Here is a 14,843-nt window from a genome sequence, read left to right as displayed (position 1 = left end):
TTCAAGTATTAACATTCAATTGATCGTATAGTGTATATTGTATACATATATCACGAATTATATCTTCTTATTATTTTATGGATTTCAAGCAAGTATAATATTTAATAATGGATGCATTTCCGACTATCTAATCACACACTCTCACGCATTAGTGGGAGCATACGTCTTGCACGACACACTTGAGCACTGTCAGTCGCCAAAGAAACCTTACCACTAATCCGTACTCACTGCTGTAACTCATTGGATGCACCCCTGGGTCTATCAATGAATTAGAGCTGAGAAATTAATTGAGCAAAGGCAAGAAAAGTTTCTTAGAAATATAGTTTCTTAGATATACATACATTAGTAAAAATTTAAGCGGACTAATCTTTGCTTTCGTTTCATCTGTTAATAAAATATGCAAAATCTATATGAATGACATATTTAGAGTAAATTGTGTTACATTAAATTCGACTTATAAAATTCATTTATATAAAGTGTTCCGTTACGTTATATTAATTATGTATTTTGCTCATTTACAATTAATGGTAATACCCTCAGCCGTTCCTGTTTTCGAAGTAAATGTTTCGAAATTCAAGAAATACACAACCAAGAATTACTTTGAACTTAGGAACTGTCTGTCGCAATGTGCCTTCTTGTACATAAACATGTTAAATCAACATTAATACAATGCGATAATATGAAGTTGAAATTTACCTGTATATATTTGAAAAATGGATATAATCAAATAATTATATGCATTAGAATTATTATAAAATGTTTTAACTTTAATAAAATGAATTTATATTTATTTGTAATAAATTGTACTATATCATTTATAATCAAAATTAAATTCCTAAGTAAATTATTTCATATGAAACCGATGGTTCGTCCGATTTCTACACTAAACATTAATTGAAAAAGAAAACAAGAAGGTCTAGCCTCTTCTAAGAAATATACAAAACAATCATAAAATGTCTAACATTTTGCTTCACACGAGTACTCATCCTCTCGTGAGTCGCTATGATCAGTTTTAAGAACTAAGAAAACATTGGATTCACTGACTCACCAGTCGGTGAGACTTGGTGATGACAGTGAATCTCGTTGGCAGCGAGTCTCGTTAGTAGTGGACCTCAACGATAGTGACGACGCGACTGCTTGACTGCTCCTCATTATGTTGGAGATGGTCTTCAAAGACAAAGCAAAGATTCTGTAAATAGGAAAATGCATTTTAAAACAATGAAAAAGTGAAGAGTATTTGTTATGCAATTCAAAGCTTATAAAAAATGTTAACTCTTTCAAAAAATGTATTTGTTTAAACAATTTTATTTTCTTACAAAATTCTGTTTATAAAAATATGTTTATTAAAACAATTTATTTGTTTAAAATGTAATTTATTTAAAGAACACCATTTGTTTAAACAATTTGTATTTACATGAAAAATCGTATTTGTAAAAATATTTGATTATTTAAAAATTTTATTGAAAAAATATATTTATTTAAACAATTTGATAATATTGTAAATAATTAATGAAACTTACATTGTTGTTTTGATGTTGTTGTTGCATAACGTCTGTCTTCCTTGGCAAATGGTTGGAGGGAATGCCTAAAAAATCGAATTAGTACCTGTTACCAATAAATAATAAAAAAGATCAAAATTCAGCAAATTTGAACAAATTAGTGGAATATTACAGAAATCTATTCTCAATTGTTCTTATAGCATTATTAGTATTGAATGTAAAAGGCTTCTAATGTGCCAAGAAAGAAAATGAGCAATTGCAAATGTTGAAGTCGGAAAGAGCAAAATTTCGAACTCACATTTTTCGTTGTTTAAAACAAATTTCATAAAAATAAATTGTGCACTAGGTTTCATTCCCGTTAATTTTACTTTTATTATATGTTTAAACAATGCACAGTCATTTTACACAACTAAATATTGGAAAATAATGAAAAGCTAGAAGAGGACGACGCTACAACTTTGAAATTCTAACCGATGTGCTAGACCCGCGAGAATGCTGGCCTCTGATTGGCCGAAATTCAAACAGAAGAATTTTGATGTTTGAACTTTGCTCGGGAATATTCCCTTGGCGTCCATTGCGAGAATCAAATAGAAAACTTCTACCAAAATTCATTAAAAATTGAAACTTTTAAATTTACCATAACACGAACTTATGTTTAAATGACTTCGACTTTAGTTAATTGACTTTGTCGGGATTTATCTACCCACTATAGGTTATTATCTGCGTCAGGAATGGAGTAAATTCTTGACAGATATAGAAATCATATAAAAATCGAATTGAATGCCCAAGAATTCACGATTAAACAATGGAATAATTTCGAAGAATTAATCAAGAGATTAATTTAGGAGAACGTGGGTGAAAAAGGAAACAAAATATCGAGGATTCTAGAAAATGCCAAGAAGCCAAATTGTGAACTCACGTATTTCTGAAGAAAATTCCGGAATTTTTCCAAAAATCACTTTTCAGTATTTCTAACGAGCTAATCTTTCATATTTTGCCACTGTCTTTTCACGAAGTCTGATTTAATTATGGTTAGAAGCTAATTACTGTCCAGTCGCGGATGATACGTCTTGCCGCTATGAAGTCCAGGAAGAGCAACGGACGCTTTTGCGATTTTCGAACGCAATCACAAATCGACAATTCTAATTGGTCGAATATGGGGGAGGATGAATGAAGATAGGAATGGACCTGCGCAGATGGGAATAGACATGCGCAGTTCTATTTGCTGTTAGAACAAATTCGAATTTCTTCAGAAAGTACAAGAATCATCATAAGCCAGCTAATAATGTATTTCTAGCATAGATGGGTTAAAACAAAATCAAATTGAATAGCTGTGAAATGTAAATTGAATTGGGTGCCTCTATAGTCTCTAGAAGAGTCAATGAAGTCAAACTTTATGCTTACGTATTTCTGAAGAAGCTGGTCCGATTTTGTCGAAAATCTGGTTTCCGCTTCCAGGAAACACGTACTTCACTTTGAGTAGCATCGTGGTTAAAGTAACAAATTTAATCATTTAAAACAATGAATATTATTCTTGACGCGTGAAGGAGGCGTCCCGTCACCGTGAGGTCCCAAGAAAGAATGATGGGGGGTCCATATCACGTCCACCTAACGACAGAAATCGGCTGCTGTGATTGGTCGAAGGCAATTGCGCAAAGTAGTCCCTTATCTTGAAGAGGATAACCCCTTAAAAGATTCTAGAAATTATGTAAAATTAACCAAACACCTCATCCGAACACACAATTCATCCATTAATTAATGATTCTAGCACCTGTTCTTCTGTAAAAAGAACCTCAATATTCTCATAGTCATAACGGCTGTCTACTCCGCTCATATGTTCATTATGCACTAACAATCGTAAAATAAACAGTTATTATAATAATCGCTGTACGACAACTACCTCTTGCCCAGAAATAGACTATGATTATCTGATAAAAGTAGCTAGCACCAATCTAAACTAATAGGCAAGCATAAAGACTTTATGAATAATTGGGGCATGCACGGTAAAAAGAATGACTCTTGTCTAGCTTGTCCTACTAGCGCGCCAAATAAGTATTAAAGCCGTGGTCATAATGGACGAAACGTCGATCGGCGAAAAAGAGACTAAACGATCGCGGCTTAAGTGTCCTACACAATTAATATGCCACCATTTATATTACCACTCAATGAATTCGAAATGCAAAAATCACTGACAAGAATAAGCAAACAAAAAATTGCTAATAACGAAAGCTAACTGATGCCGTTACATTTACGAATTGTTTATATACCTCCGCCACGCCGGGAACTATTGTACCTAGCCATTTTAAATGAAAATAAAAAAGCAATCTTTACCCACTTTCCTAACGATTTCTCTGATTGGTCCATATTCCCGCGCAAAGCAAATGTCATAAACAAACAAATAAACAAATTTAACAAATTAACAAATAAACATAATTTGAATGTGCATGTCACTAAATAGTGATTCCAGGTAGAATAATCGTTGACAAAAGAAAATATGTATTCAGAGAAAGGGGTGGGGGTCCAAGGGATCCTATGCACTTCAAAGCCGGTGAAACCGGATACCCTAATGTTTTGATACTTCACACAAGTTTGTTTGCACCAAACACAACACTTATGAGGCACGTAAATAGGTTACCTTAACTTCAAATACGATTATCCTAATCCAGAAATGCAGGCAAAGTTATAATATAATATAACGTAAATACTCACTTACCTGCCTGCAATGCAAACAGCGTTGAGATAGTTGAGCAACAGATACGCGATTTCGCTGAAATAAATCGATGATACGAGAATCGATTCCTATGAGATATTTAGCAGAAATGTAGTAGCATATTCACCGGAAGCTATCGTTGACAATAAGTTCTTGAATTCGTACGATAATGATGCAATTGAGTCACGTATCCTAATCTTATGATCGGTCGTTATCAAATTCGATGAATACACAGGATCATTTTAACGCAACAAATCATTTTTATTGAAATTTACACTGTGCTTACGAAAACGACGGCAAGCATTTCGAGTGCGTCAGATAACACGATGTATGTCCTCTAAAATTATGCTTTTTGTTGTCTGTAGTACCGTCACTTGTAAATGTTTTATCACAGACGAGGTACAGGAGTGGACCAATCATCCAATCTATTTTTTGTCTCACGTCCGCGGGGCTCTAGAGCCCCCTTACCATTTTTGTGTCACATCCTACCGTATCGGTCGGAGCTAATATTGTGGAACTAGTATCACATACGAGATATAGGAGTACGTCAGTCACCTTATTATACTGTTTGGTGTCGCACGATATGAAATACCGAGTAATGTTAATTAGAAATCTTAATGAGAATCGAGTATCTTGTATACTTCGAATAATCATGCATAAAAGTTACTTTTACATGCTTTAAGACATGCTCAAGTATGCTTTAAAAGTTACTCTGTATCTCGAGTACTGTTAGCCATTTTTACTAAAAAGATTAGGTGATAAGGGAGTGCTTGTCGACGTAATTGGCAAAAGGAATTGTTGTAAACATTGACCAATTAGAAATAATCAATTTACCAGTGAATTGTGTTCGATAAATTAATGCGTGCGAATATTCATGGATTAAAAGTTATTCTGTATCTCGAGTTCTATAATTTATTTTTACTAAATAATTAGATGGCAAGATGGTCAAGGGAGTGCTTGTTGATATCATTACCAAAAGAAATTGTTATAAACATTAAACTGCCAGAAATATCATATTTATCAATAATCACTATCACGGCGATCGAGATCTACCGAAATTAATTGGGGTGGGAGAGTTGCGCACCGCGTACCGCGCAACTGAACTCGGCGGCCGCGCTCAGTCAGTCAGTCGAGGTGCGCACTCAGAAGGGAGCGGAAGTGCTGCGGGACCAGAAGACCGAAGGACCTTGGAGCTGCCCTGGCCCACCCTGACCACCCCGGCCCACTCTTGCCTACCTTCCAGTTGACCAGGGATCCTCCAGAGCTGCACTCTACATCACTGGCTGACCTTTTCTACCTTTAGCTAGCTTAAGGTGGACCAACGGTCATTTAACACTTCCTTGGTCCCCTTAAGCTAGCTCGTGGTGGGCCAGAGATTCTTGGAAGCCTTCACCGCTCACACACACACACACCTTGATCAACTTTCACCAGCTCAATGTAAGTAACAATTCAAATATACACTTTTTGTTTTGGAATTCGTGTTCATTCAACGAACGCGGTCAATTATTATTTCTGTGTTTTTAATTCGAATTTGCGTCGGGCCTTTTCAAAAGTTTCTCTCCTTGAAATTATATTATATTTTATTTTTGTCATAAAATTGGTATTCCTCCGATCGGAGGTCCCCCACTCACGGGTGCGTCCCGTGGGAAACTTAGTTTATAAGATTGTACATAATCGTTGTAAGGAAGGGAGTCAGAAGGAAGCGGATTGAATTCCTTCTGGCTTCCTTTCGGGTCTCTTGTGCAGCAACCTCCTCGTGGTGAGACCTGGGCAATCGGTATTATTCTCTATTTGTAAGATCTTCTAGTATCTCACAAAGAGAGAATAATATCGAGCTAATAGCTGCTCATTTATTATTTCCAATAATATTGTAAAATAGAATTTAAGACTTGCTAGTTATAAAAACTTGCGTATTTAATTGAATTGTGTCTGAATTTACTTTAGGCTACTTCGGGATGAGCCGAAGGTCTTTCAATGCTTTCCTTGTTTACTCTTGGCCCATCTTCACCTTCAAGGCCGCTCCTTTCAATTATTAATCGAAACACGCAGTTTTTGTTTCGAAATAATTTTTCATTCAATGAAAATGGATTAGCTTGGCCCTGTTGAGCGAGTATTAGATTAGTGTTAGGTTTGCTCTCCTCAGCCGGTTAGATTTACACCTGTTTACACCCGTGTGCGAGAACGGTAGGCCATACGCGTGTATGGGGTTCAGAGTCGTATCTTCATCATTTATCATAGGTAGATGGTCGAAAGTTCTCGTGGATCTAGTTACAAGATTTATTGTTCGTCAGAGTAGAGGGCGTAAGAAATTTAGTTGTTGTTAACGACGTCGGTATTTCAGGTCGTGAGACACGAAATCCCATATGGTGATTGGTCTACTCCTATACCTCGTCTGTGGTAGAGGCTGGTAGAGGGCATACCAAAACCTCTGATTTTTTGAACAGTCGATATTTCAGAACATGACACACGAAGTCCCATAAGATGTCGGGTCTATCCTTATAACTCGTCTGTGCTAGTACTGCACTTTGTACTTGTTTTATTATCTTGTTTTAGAACAAATATTTGTAAAACTATATACACGGTGACCCTTTTGATATTGCGCGGTCTCTTATCTCTTTAAACTATTTCTACTCCAAAAAATATTTCAAGCAGTACTATAATTTATTAGTTTAAAATAATTCTTTATTTTTTTAAATTGAACTACCTGCGGTATAACGAATAATTGAGTATAAAAAAAAATACTGTATTCGGAAAATCATCATGTGACTAATATAATATTTTAGTCATTTAACGAATGTTACACATTTCCGAATACAAGAGTTTAGTACACAATAAAAAGGCATTTATATTAATAAATCTAGTATTTTAACGTAATGTGCGTGGGCGTGAAGTAATGTTCTAAAATAAATCGCATATTTCATATTTTGACTAAACAACACCTACATATACACTTTAATACACCAATATGTTACATGTGAAAGATCATACACAATAATAAGAAATTGAACATCTTGGCGTATTGTTTTATCAAACAAGAGATCAAAAATAATCTTTTATTCATTCACGCTATAAACATTTTACTCATAGGATGACAATTCCTAAAATCGTATTATCTTGTGGTTACAAAGCCGTTAGTGTAAAACAAACAATATATCTCTGTTACTTGTCAGGTGTCGACGCATCGATCTCTTTGTCAAAAGTCTGCTCATCGACATATTAAAAATGAATTGTAGTCAATTGTAAATATATCGGTTAAGAAATTATCACAGATTAACGCTGTGTGGGAGGAAGACACAGTGAGCAAATTTTTTTAATGATAGCTTAAACGATAGCAACTATTTATATCTGAAAATTGTATCTAAGTGGAATGCATCATCGTAAAGGCCGATGTATTGGCGTTTTTGAACAAGGCGGCACCTAGAAGTATAATTCGTTATTTACTTATGTCAAATATAATATTTCGAGATAAAATAATTACCATTGCTCCGATACGATATAGGTAACGATTTCTGATACTACTGTCAGACTGCGGTTGTAAAAGTTCGTCAGTTGATAAATCTGAAGTAGATTCTGCAGATAACAACTTTTCCCTTTCGAGACTTTCGGATGTACATCGAGTACTCTCATATTTCTCTCTTTGGCTTGGAGTCATATTTAAATAACCATTGGTTGTTGCTGCGTCCAGCAGCCAGATCGCAATAGAAGTTATCAGGGAAACTGTTAAAGACATGTTGATCGTATTATCGTTTGCAGTACGCTTCAGAGCGACTAGACAGAAGAACAGAAGGATGACTCCCTGTGGGAGAGCGCAAAGTAGTAGTTGCTTGGAGAATTACGTGCATGGAAAATTCTTGAAAAAGAGATGGCGGGAAAGCAAACTGGGACGAAAAGCAAAAGTCTTGAGAAATATGGAATAAGAGCAGAGAAGGAAAGGAAGGCGACTTTAGAAAGAATGACGAAAGAGATGAAAGAAATAAGAAGGACGACGGAGAATACATTTAAAATCTTAAAGAAAAGGAAGAACAAGACTGATTGTAAGACACAACATATCAATACATGAACAACCAAAGATCTCTTCAAGTTCAGTTAAGTTTTGTTTAAAATTAGGGAATAATTTATAGTTGGTATAGTTTGTTAAAAAGCACAAGATTATATATGCTATATTATACTATATTATGTAGGATTATGTAGTATGTTATGCTGTATCGTGGTATATAGAATTGTATAAGGAGGAAGAGGGGGGTCCTCGCCAAAGCCGAGAGACAAGGTGATAATAAATAATAAATATAAGAAACAGAAGACATACTCCACAGCCAAACCAAGAAAAACATCTCAAGCATGAAGTATCCACTTTTGTCCACAATTAATCCAGCCAAAATACTAACTATTGCCAGACCTAGATTCTGTGCAGCTTGGGCGCTGTAAATAGACAAGATGTTACACAAAATAAATTGCAATGTACCCTGACTACATTAAGTTAAAATCTAGAAAATAGCTCTACTTACATCCCATAAGCAGTACCAAGCTGATATTCCGGAATAACGAGAGCAATTAACGGCCATAAGCTACTGGCAAGCATGGAGTATGCTAATCCCATAAGAACCATGCACAGATAGGGACTTTGATATGTGAATGCAAGTAATCCATGAGCAATTATAGTTGCAAAAATTCCCATAAATACCCATAACACATTTTTTCCAGTTCTATCGACAATCAATCCAAAAACGGGGGATGCAACAGCAGATATGGAATATAAGAGAGAATTCACTGTGTTCGCATTGGATGGCTCAAATGAGTATTTCTTTTCGAAAAATACCCTAAGAAATCAACGAATAATATTAGATACAAAATACATGGTGATCCATCTAAAGATTTTGAGTTGCGATAATACGAGAAATATCTTATCTGCATCTTTGATACTATTTAATCTACATAAACAATACTTTTTGTATTATCACAACTGAAAGAGTTCATATAGTTAATTACTGTATAATGATTTTAGTAAAAAATATTTCAGGTAAAAGTTAAATGTTTTTGAAAGAACGTAATTTTGTAAAGTTGGTACATGGAGAACATATGAAGATCAATTTTTTTTTTAAACGAGATTATACATTTTTTTTAGGACTCGTTTTAAAAATTTGACACCAAAATCATTACTTATGTAGCAACTTATGAAACAATTTCAGTTACATACTCCACTTTGTGTGGAGTTTTCCATCTAATCATACTTACTTGCCTAAAGCAATGAATGGGAATATTGAGATATAATAGGCGATGCAAATTAAAGTGATTAACCAGAACATAGGTTTAAAGTCTTTAACGTCTGTTAGACTGACAACTTCTTGCTCTTGCCCTTCTCCCCTTCTTAATAATCTCTCTGCCCGTTTGTCCATAGCACCCAACACACATGCGCAGATCATAGACCCTACGCAAGTTAAAGAGGACAGGAGGAGAACAACTCCGATACATTCTGGCCCTGTATAATACTGAGACACAAACTTATAGATCGGTTCCATAACCAGGAAATTAACTGTTGACCCAACTCGAGCAAAACTCAGTTGCAAGCCAAACACCATATTCAGTTCTTTTCCCTTGAACCACAGTACAGCATAATTGTTCTGAGCAACTGCCAACGATTCTGAGCCGATACTGTAAAACACGTTCATATCAACAATTGTTAATCGTTCATTTCCGTTGAAATTCCAGAACATACCCGAAAACAAATCGACCAAGCATCATGAGCCAGAAAGTGTTAACTATAGCTCCAGCCGCGAATATAATTTGACCAATTAAAGTTAGTCCCATGTATATGATTGTGCCCAGTCGTATACCAAAAACTCTGTCCACTAAAAATCCTCCAATAAAACATAATACCACATTCGGCCATGAATAAATAGAGTACAGTAATACGAATTTACTAGTGGACATGTGTAGGTCAGTTTTAAAATTATCTTGCAATGCACTAGGATTGTCGTAACAGAAATAAGCACCTAAAAAAAAGAAACATTCGATTAAATTAATCGGCGAAAGAAACGAAAGTGCATCCTCCAGATAAACCAGTCGTTTTAAATGGGGTCAGTGACCCAATCACATGGGGCATGATTGTATATTTGACGAAACGTGACTCATGAATCGAGCGATTACGCGGAAGCACGCATACATGTGACGTTTAATTACATTTCGAAATAAATCCCAACAGTATTTAGATATGGAAACGAAAGTGGGAAGAGGGGGAAATAAAATTTCGCGGATAAAACAGCTGACGTTTTGATATATCTTATCAATACAGCATGTGCGGAACGAAAGGAACATTATGCGCAACCCAGAAACTTGGTAAGAATATCGCTAAAACCGATAAACACGCAGAGAATGCAATACCGCTGAGGAAGGCTAAGGCACGATTAGAATTGTTTATATATTATTTTCGGATGAATAAGAGGTTTATCAGAGCTAAAATATCATACAGCAACGGTTCGCGGAAGAATGTTCTTTGTTTCGAGTGAATTATTACGTCCGATAAATGTAGAGGACGGACTCGAGAATTATTCAAATAATATATACGGAAAATAAAGATTCGAAGTCATTTGTTTATCAAATGAAATAATTTCCTAATTTACTTTGTATTTTCTATTTGAATTAATTTTTACTAAGCACTGAGAGAAAAAAATGTTAGAGCATATCAAAATAAAAGAATAACGGTATAAAACATCGTACTGCAATAAGTATTCGCAGAATTGTAAAAATGGAAAACAAAATACTCTAACCCAACAAAGTAATTTTCGAATGTGAACTATAAAAAAGTTAAAAAAATTTTAATCAAATTATTATGCCTATTTTTAAAGGACATTCAATCAATTACGTCTTTTTACTGAAGAGAAAAATGAAATTTTCTCATTAAATATATTTCAATATATGAGGATTAACGATTTTGAAAGAAAAAATTATTTTCGTGAAAAGTTCCTTATTAGTTTGCTTATAAATACCACAACAAAATTTTTTTTAAATCGTCCGTTAATTCGTACAAAATATGCAAAGATATCTGAAAATTTTTATTACAATCACATTGTGGATCGTTTTGAGATAAGCGCGTTTGAAATTTTTAAAATAGTAAACAACGCGCCATTCCGTTCGATGTTGAAGCAGTTTTAAAATGTGAAAGTCTCCTAGTTTTTATATTGAATCTGTTTCTTTCAATATTCATAAACATACACATAAGCCTCGAGCACTTGAAGGACGACTATTTTGTAAAAGTGAACATAATTTAATGTGTTATTGGGTTTAACAAAATTTAGAGCAATTTTTTAAATCCACAGAACGACAGTAAAAAATATAAATTATTATCAGGCACGATCGAACTAAATATTTAACGAGGTCATGGTCAGCCGAAACAAAAACGATCAAATATAAACAATGGCTCGATAAGGTTGTAAACGATAATTACAGTGCGATGCGTACCAAAGCCTACTACGGACATCAACGCCAGTCCAACAAATCTGAACGGTAGCCTTTTAGGACTACAGAATCCTTGGAGAGCGATTTCATCCTCCGATCTGTCCAGCGTTGGCTCTGGACTTTCCAATATGCCTCCTTCCATGTTACGTTTTGTTCTGTTGATCTTTTAATGTTTACAACTGACAGGCACAGCCACAGGTGCCTCGGTGTACAGACGTTCACGGAAGTTCACTGTACCAATCATTAACACATTCATCGATCATGCACGAACAGCCAATCCTTTTTTGAGCTAAAATAACTGTTTAACTATTTAAAAAAAGGGGGACTGTGCGAAGGGTCAGCCCGTGAACGCTGTCGATTCACTACTCGGACCAGTTAGGTACAATACTATCAGTCGTGTCATTACTAATCTGTCAATTGTATACGTCATTCGAGTGATCTAACGTAAGCCACAGGATAATCGAGTACCACAACACCAGTAGAAAAATCTCTATAAAGAACAAGACAGGCAACCGTGAGACGACAGAGAATCGGCGGTAACAAAGAGAACTATAATCTTGGTGCGATTTAATCTACAGAGCACTGCGCGAAGGACTCATTATATTAATCGATTATGTACCTAAATCTACTTCATTCCTTGTTTTCATTTTAAAAATTGAAGAAAAATAAATCTACAATTTTCCAATCTGTAAAACCACCATTCATAGCGCTGTAATAAATTTATCTGCAAAAAAGGAATCTTCTTTATCTACAGATACTAAACACGTTCAAAGATATCTTGTTTTTAAACTTGTTTGAACATGTTTAAACCATTAGAATGTTATGTGAAAATATACCATTGCATTCCAAAAGTTCTATAGATTACTTCTGCGTAATACACATTCTTATAATTTCTCAGTTAAAGCAGAAAAAATTCTGAAAGTTGCAAATTTGATTATGCAGGTAAAATCACTAAGCGCCAGTTCGGTAGGCAAGACGAACAGGGGCAAAATCACGGGTGCAGAGAGCGACCTATCCAACGAACGATCACCCGTGCAATGGCTTTTACAAGTTTATTGAGAAACATAACTTTTCGAATGTACAGTGTTGTTGCTTACCACTAAATGTATAGTACGTGATCATTATCTTAAGCATAAAGATCGAGGATATGGAAAAGTCGCACCATGATGAATCACATTCGCTTCACGATGCAACTTCTTCGGTCGCACCCTCAAACTCAAGTTTCACTTGACACTCTTCCGGTAATCCTTCAACGTCCACCTCCGATTCCGGGGCGTTTAACATGTTTAAAGTTACTTCCGCCGATTTACCCATCAACCCTTGGTTTCCGGATTGTTGCTTCGATACTTGTTGCTGTTGCACAACCGTCGATTGCTGCCCTGACTGTTGCTGGGACATCAACTGCTGCCTAATCGGCACACCCGCCTCCTCGAACGCCTTTTTCTTCAACGTTGTGCGAATCTGCGAGCTGAAAACCACAACCAATCGGTTAACATTGGATCGGGACTGACGCCGGGAAAATTGAGAAAAACAACCGTGGGCTCGATGCAGCCTTAGTAACTTACACCGTTCGTCCCTTGATGTGTTCACTTATTTTGTTCAAATCTTCACTGAAGGTCTTTACCGAGTGACGGAGCATCTCAATTTCCTCGTCAGTCCATTTACTACAGATTAAGCGACACAGAGGATTATGAGGAGATGCGGTCAGCGTTTCTTGCGGATCTTTATGCGAATTCAAATCTCCATAACCCTATCTTTCGGACTTCGGGGATTTTTAAAAGCTAGGAAATTATTTGCAAACATGCATGCCTCACGTGAACGTCCTAAAAATCTTTGAGTTGAGTCTAGTAAGCTCTAGTCGATGTAAGGTCACTACCTCTTTGCTAATAATTACCATGGACTACAAATGCGTAAAGATCCGCAATCCAATGATAATTCGATTCGATTGATCATCGTTTATCTAATCAAGAAACGATAACGAAATTGAAACTAATTTGTACGATAATGCACCTGCATGCATTAACGATTGCAGGCAATGTACACAAATTAGTATATATCGTATTATTGCATTAGTATACATATTGTATGAAATTAGTTTTTGTACAGCTAGTAAAACAAATTTTAGATAATACTTAATAAAAGCATACTTATAAAGGCAAAAGCTCCCGCGCTTCTCTATGTGCATAGCAGTCACATAAATGTCAAGCATAAGCATCAAACTTATTGTGTTACTCAACGCAAAAGCAACGATATATTTGTTATTTTGAATTACCCTGCCGGTGAATCAGTCGTCGGATGCAACTGCATAGTCAACTCTCCGAGTTTATTGAATGCTGCACCGGCTGCGGTGAAAATCTCACCAACCTGAAAGAATAACAAACTATTTAGTTGCCGATTCTTTCAAACATATAAAAAAATACAAAGTGATAGTACTACAGATTCAAATCTAGATGAAAGATTCAATATATTATGAGTATGCGAAGCAATTTTAAGAGAATGGAAAGAATAATAACAAACAATATTTTTATTTAGACATTATCATAACCTAACCTTCTTACTGCTTACAGACTCCATTGCTAGGGTACTCTAGAGTAAAAACACGTGACTCACGTAGAAGAAGAAAGACGAACGGTATGGTGAAACGACCGTTAAGTGTTACATGGCGGGAAACTACCTAAAATCGGTAACAACATTTGCCTTTTCGCTTACCTTGCTCGCAGAGTTCATGTCAGCTTCTGTTGTTGTACTTCGCCATCAGTCGAAAAAACTTTCGTACGGTATTGCCATCTCGCGCCGGTTTTCACGTAGATTCATGCTGCCGTCTCATCGCTGCCCACCCTTTCACCGTTTTATATTAAACTTACATACTGTGTAATAATTTTGCAATACCGATGCTCAAGATTATTCGAGCGCGCAAGAAATTTGTAGATAGTTTAATGCGGACAGATTTTTCCGCTACGGTCGACGTCTACAAGTCAATGTACAAAACACCCAAACACAACGAGAACGCGAAAAAACAGTAAAATTATTTGCAGAACTACTTGTGATTAACTTAACTTTAACTAATAATTCGCGTATCGAACCAACGATAAGGGTGCGCGAGGATACGAGGAGTACGGCAGATAAGAACAAGAGAAAGCAGGAGCAGCGACTACTATCGAGTACGATTGTTGAACGAAGAT

General features: G+C 35.7%; 3 protein-coding genes across 5 annotated transcripts in view; 1 reads left to right on the top strand and 2 right to left on the bottom strand.

The window, feature by feature from the left end:
• The window catches only part of LOC143362480 (hydroxylysine kinase), a 187,193-nt gene that overhangs the window by 72,021 nt on the left and 100,329 nt on the right, over nucleotides 1–14,843 (top strand). The window lies entirely within an intron of this gene.
• Nucleotides 7,147–12,099, bottom strand: LOC143362395 (lysosomal dipeptide transporter MFSD1). The gene is made up of 7 exons (XM_076802491.1): nucleotides 11,665–12,099; nucleotides 9,923–10,199; nucleotides 9,442–9,858; nucleotides 8,715–9,026; nucleotides 8,516–8,628; nucleotides 7,688–7,926; nucleotides 7,147–7,626 (listed from the first exon to the last, which is right to left on the bottom strand). Exons 1-7 carry the CDS (start codon nucleotides 11,801–11,803, stop codon nucleotides 7,582–7,584), a joined length of 1,542 nt encoding a protein of 513 aa, XP_076658606.1. The 5' UTR covers nucleotides 11,804–12,099; the 3' UTR covers nucleotides 7,147–7,581.
• Nucleotides 12,700–14,753, bottom strand: LOC143362501 (BPTF-associated chromatin complex component 1). 3 transcript variants are annotated; one of them, XM_076802725.1, is made up of 4 exons: nucleotides 14,371–14,753; nucleotides 13,934–14,025; nucleotides 13,227–13,325; nucleotides 12,700–13,129 (listed from the first exon to the last, which is right to left on the bottom strand). In XM_076802725.1, the coding sequence occupies exons 1-4, from the start codon at nucleotides 14,386–14,388 to the stop codon at nucleotides 12,844–12,846; spliced, it is 495 nt and encodes a 164-aa protein (XP_076658840.1). In that variant the 5' UTR covers nucleotides 14,389–14,753; the 3' UTR covers nucleotides 12,700–12,843. The 3 variants fall into 3 exon arrangements, with proteins under 3 accessions (XP_076658840.1, XP_076658839.1, XP_076658841.1); XM_076802724.1 differs by lacking the exon at nucleotides 14,371–14,753 and adding an exon at nucleotides 14,212–14,314; XM_076802726.1 differs by lacking the exons at nucleotides 13,227–13,325; nucleotides 14,371–14,753 and adding an exon at nucleotides 14,212–14,318.

The sequence above is a fragment of the Halictus rubicundus genome, chromosome 17, assembly GCF_050948215.1.
Source record: "Halictus rubicundus isolate RS-2024b chromosome 17, iyHalRubi1_principal, whole genome shotgun sequence".
In the NCBI taxonomy this organism is placed as follows: domain Eukaryota; kingdom Metazoa; phylum Arthropoda; class Insecta; order Hymenoptera; family Halictidae; genus Halictus; species Halictus rubicundus.
The sequence above is the reverse complement of the archived record's forward strand: the minus strand, read 5'-3'. Positions and strand labels throughout refer to the sequence as shown.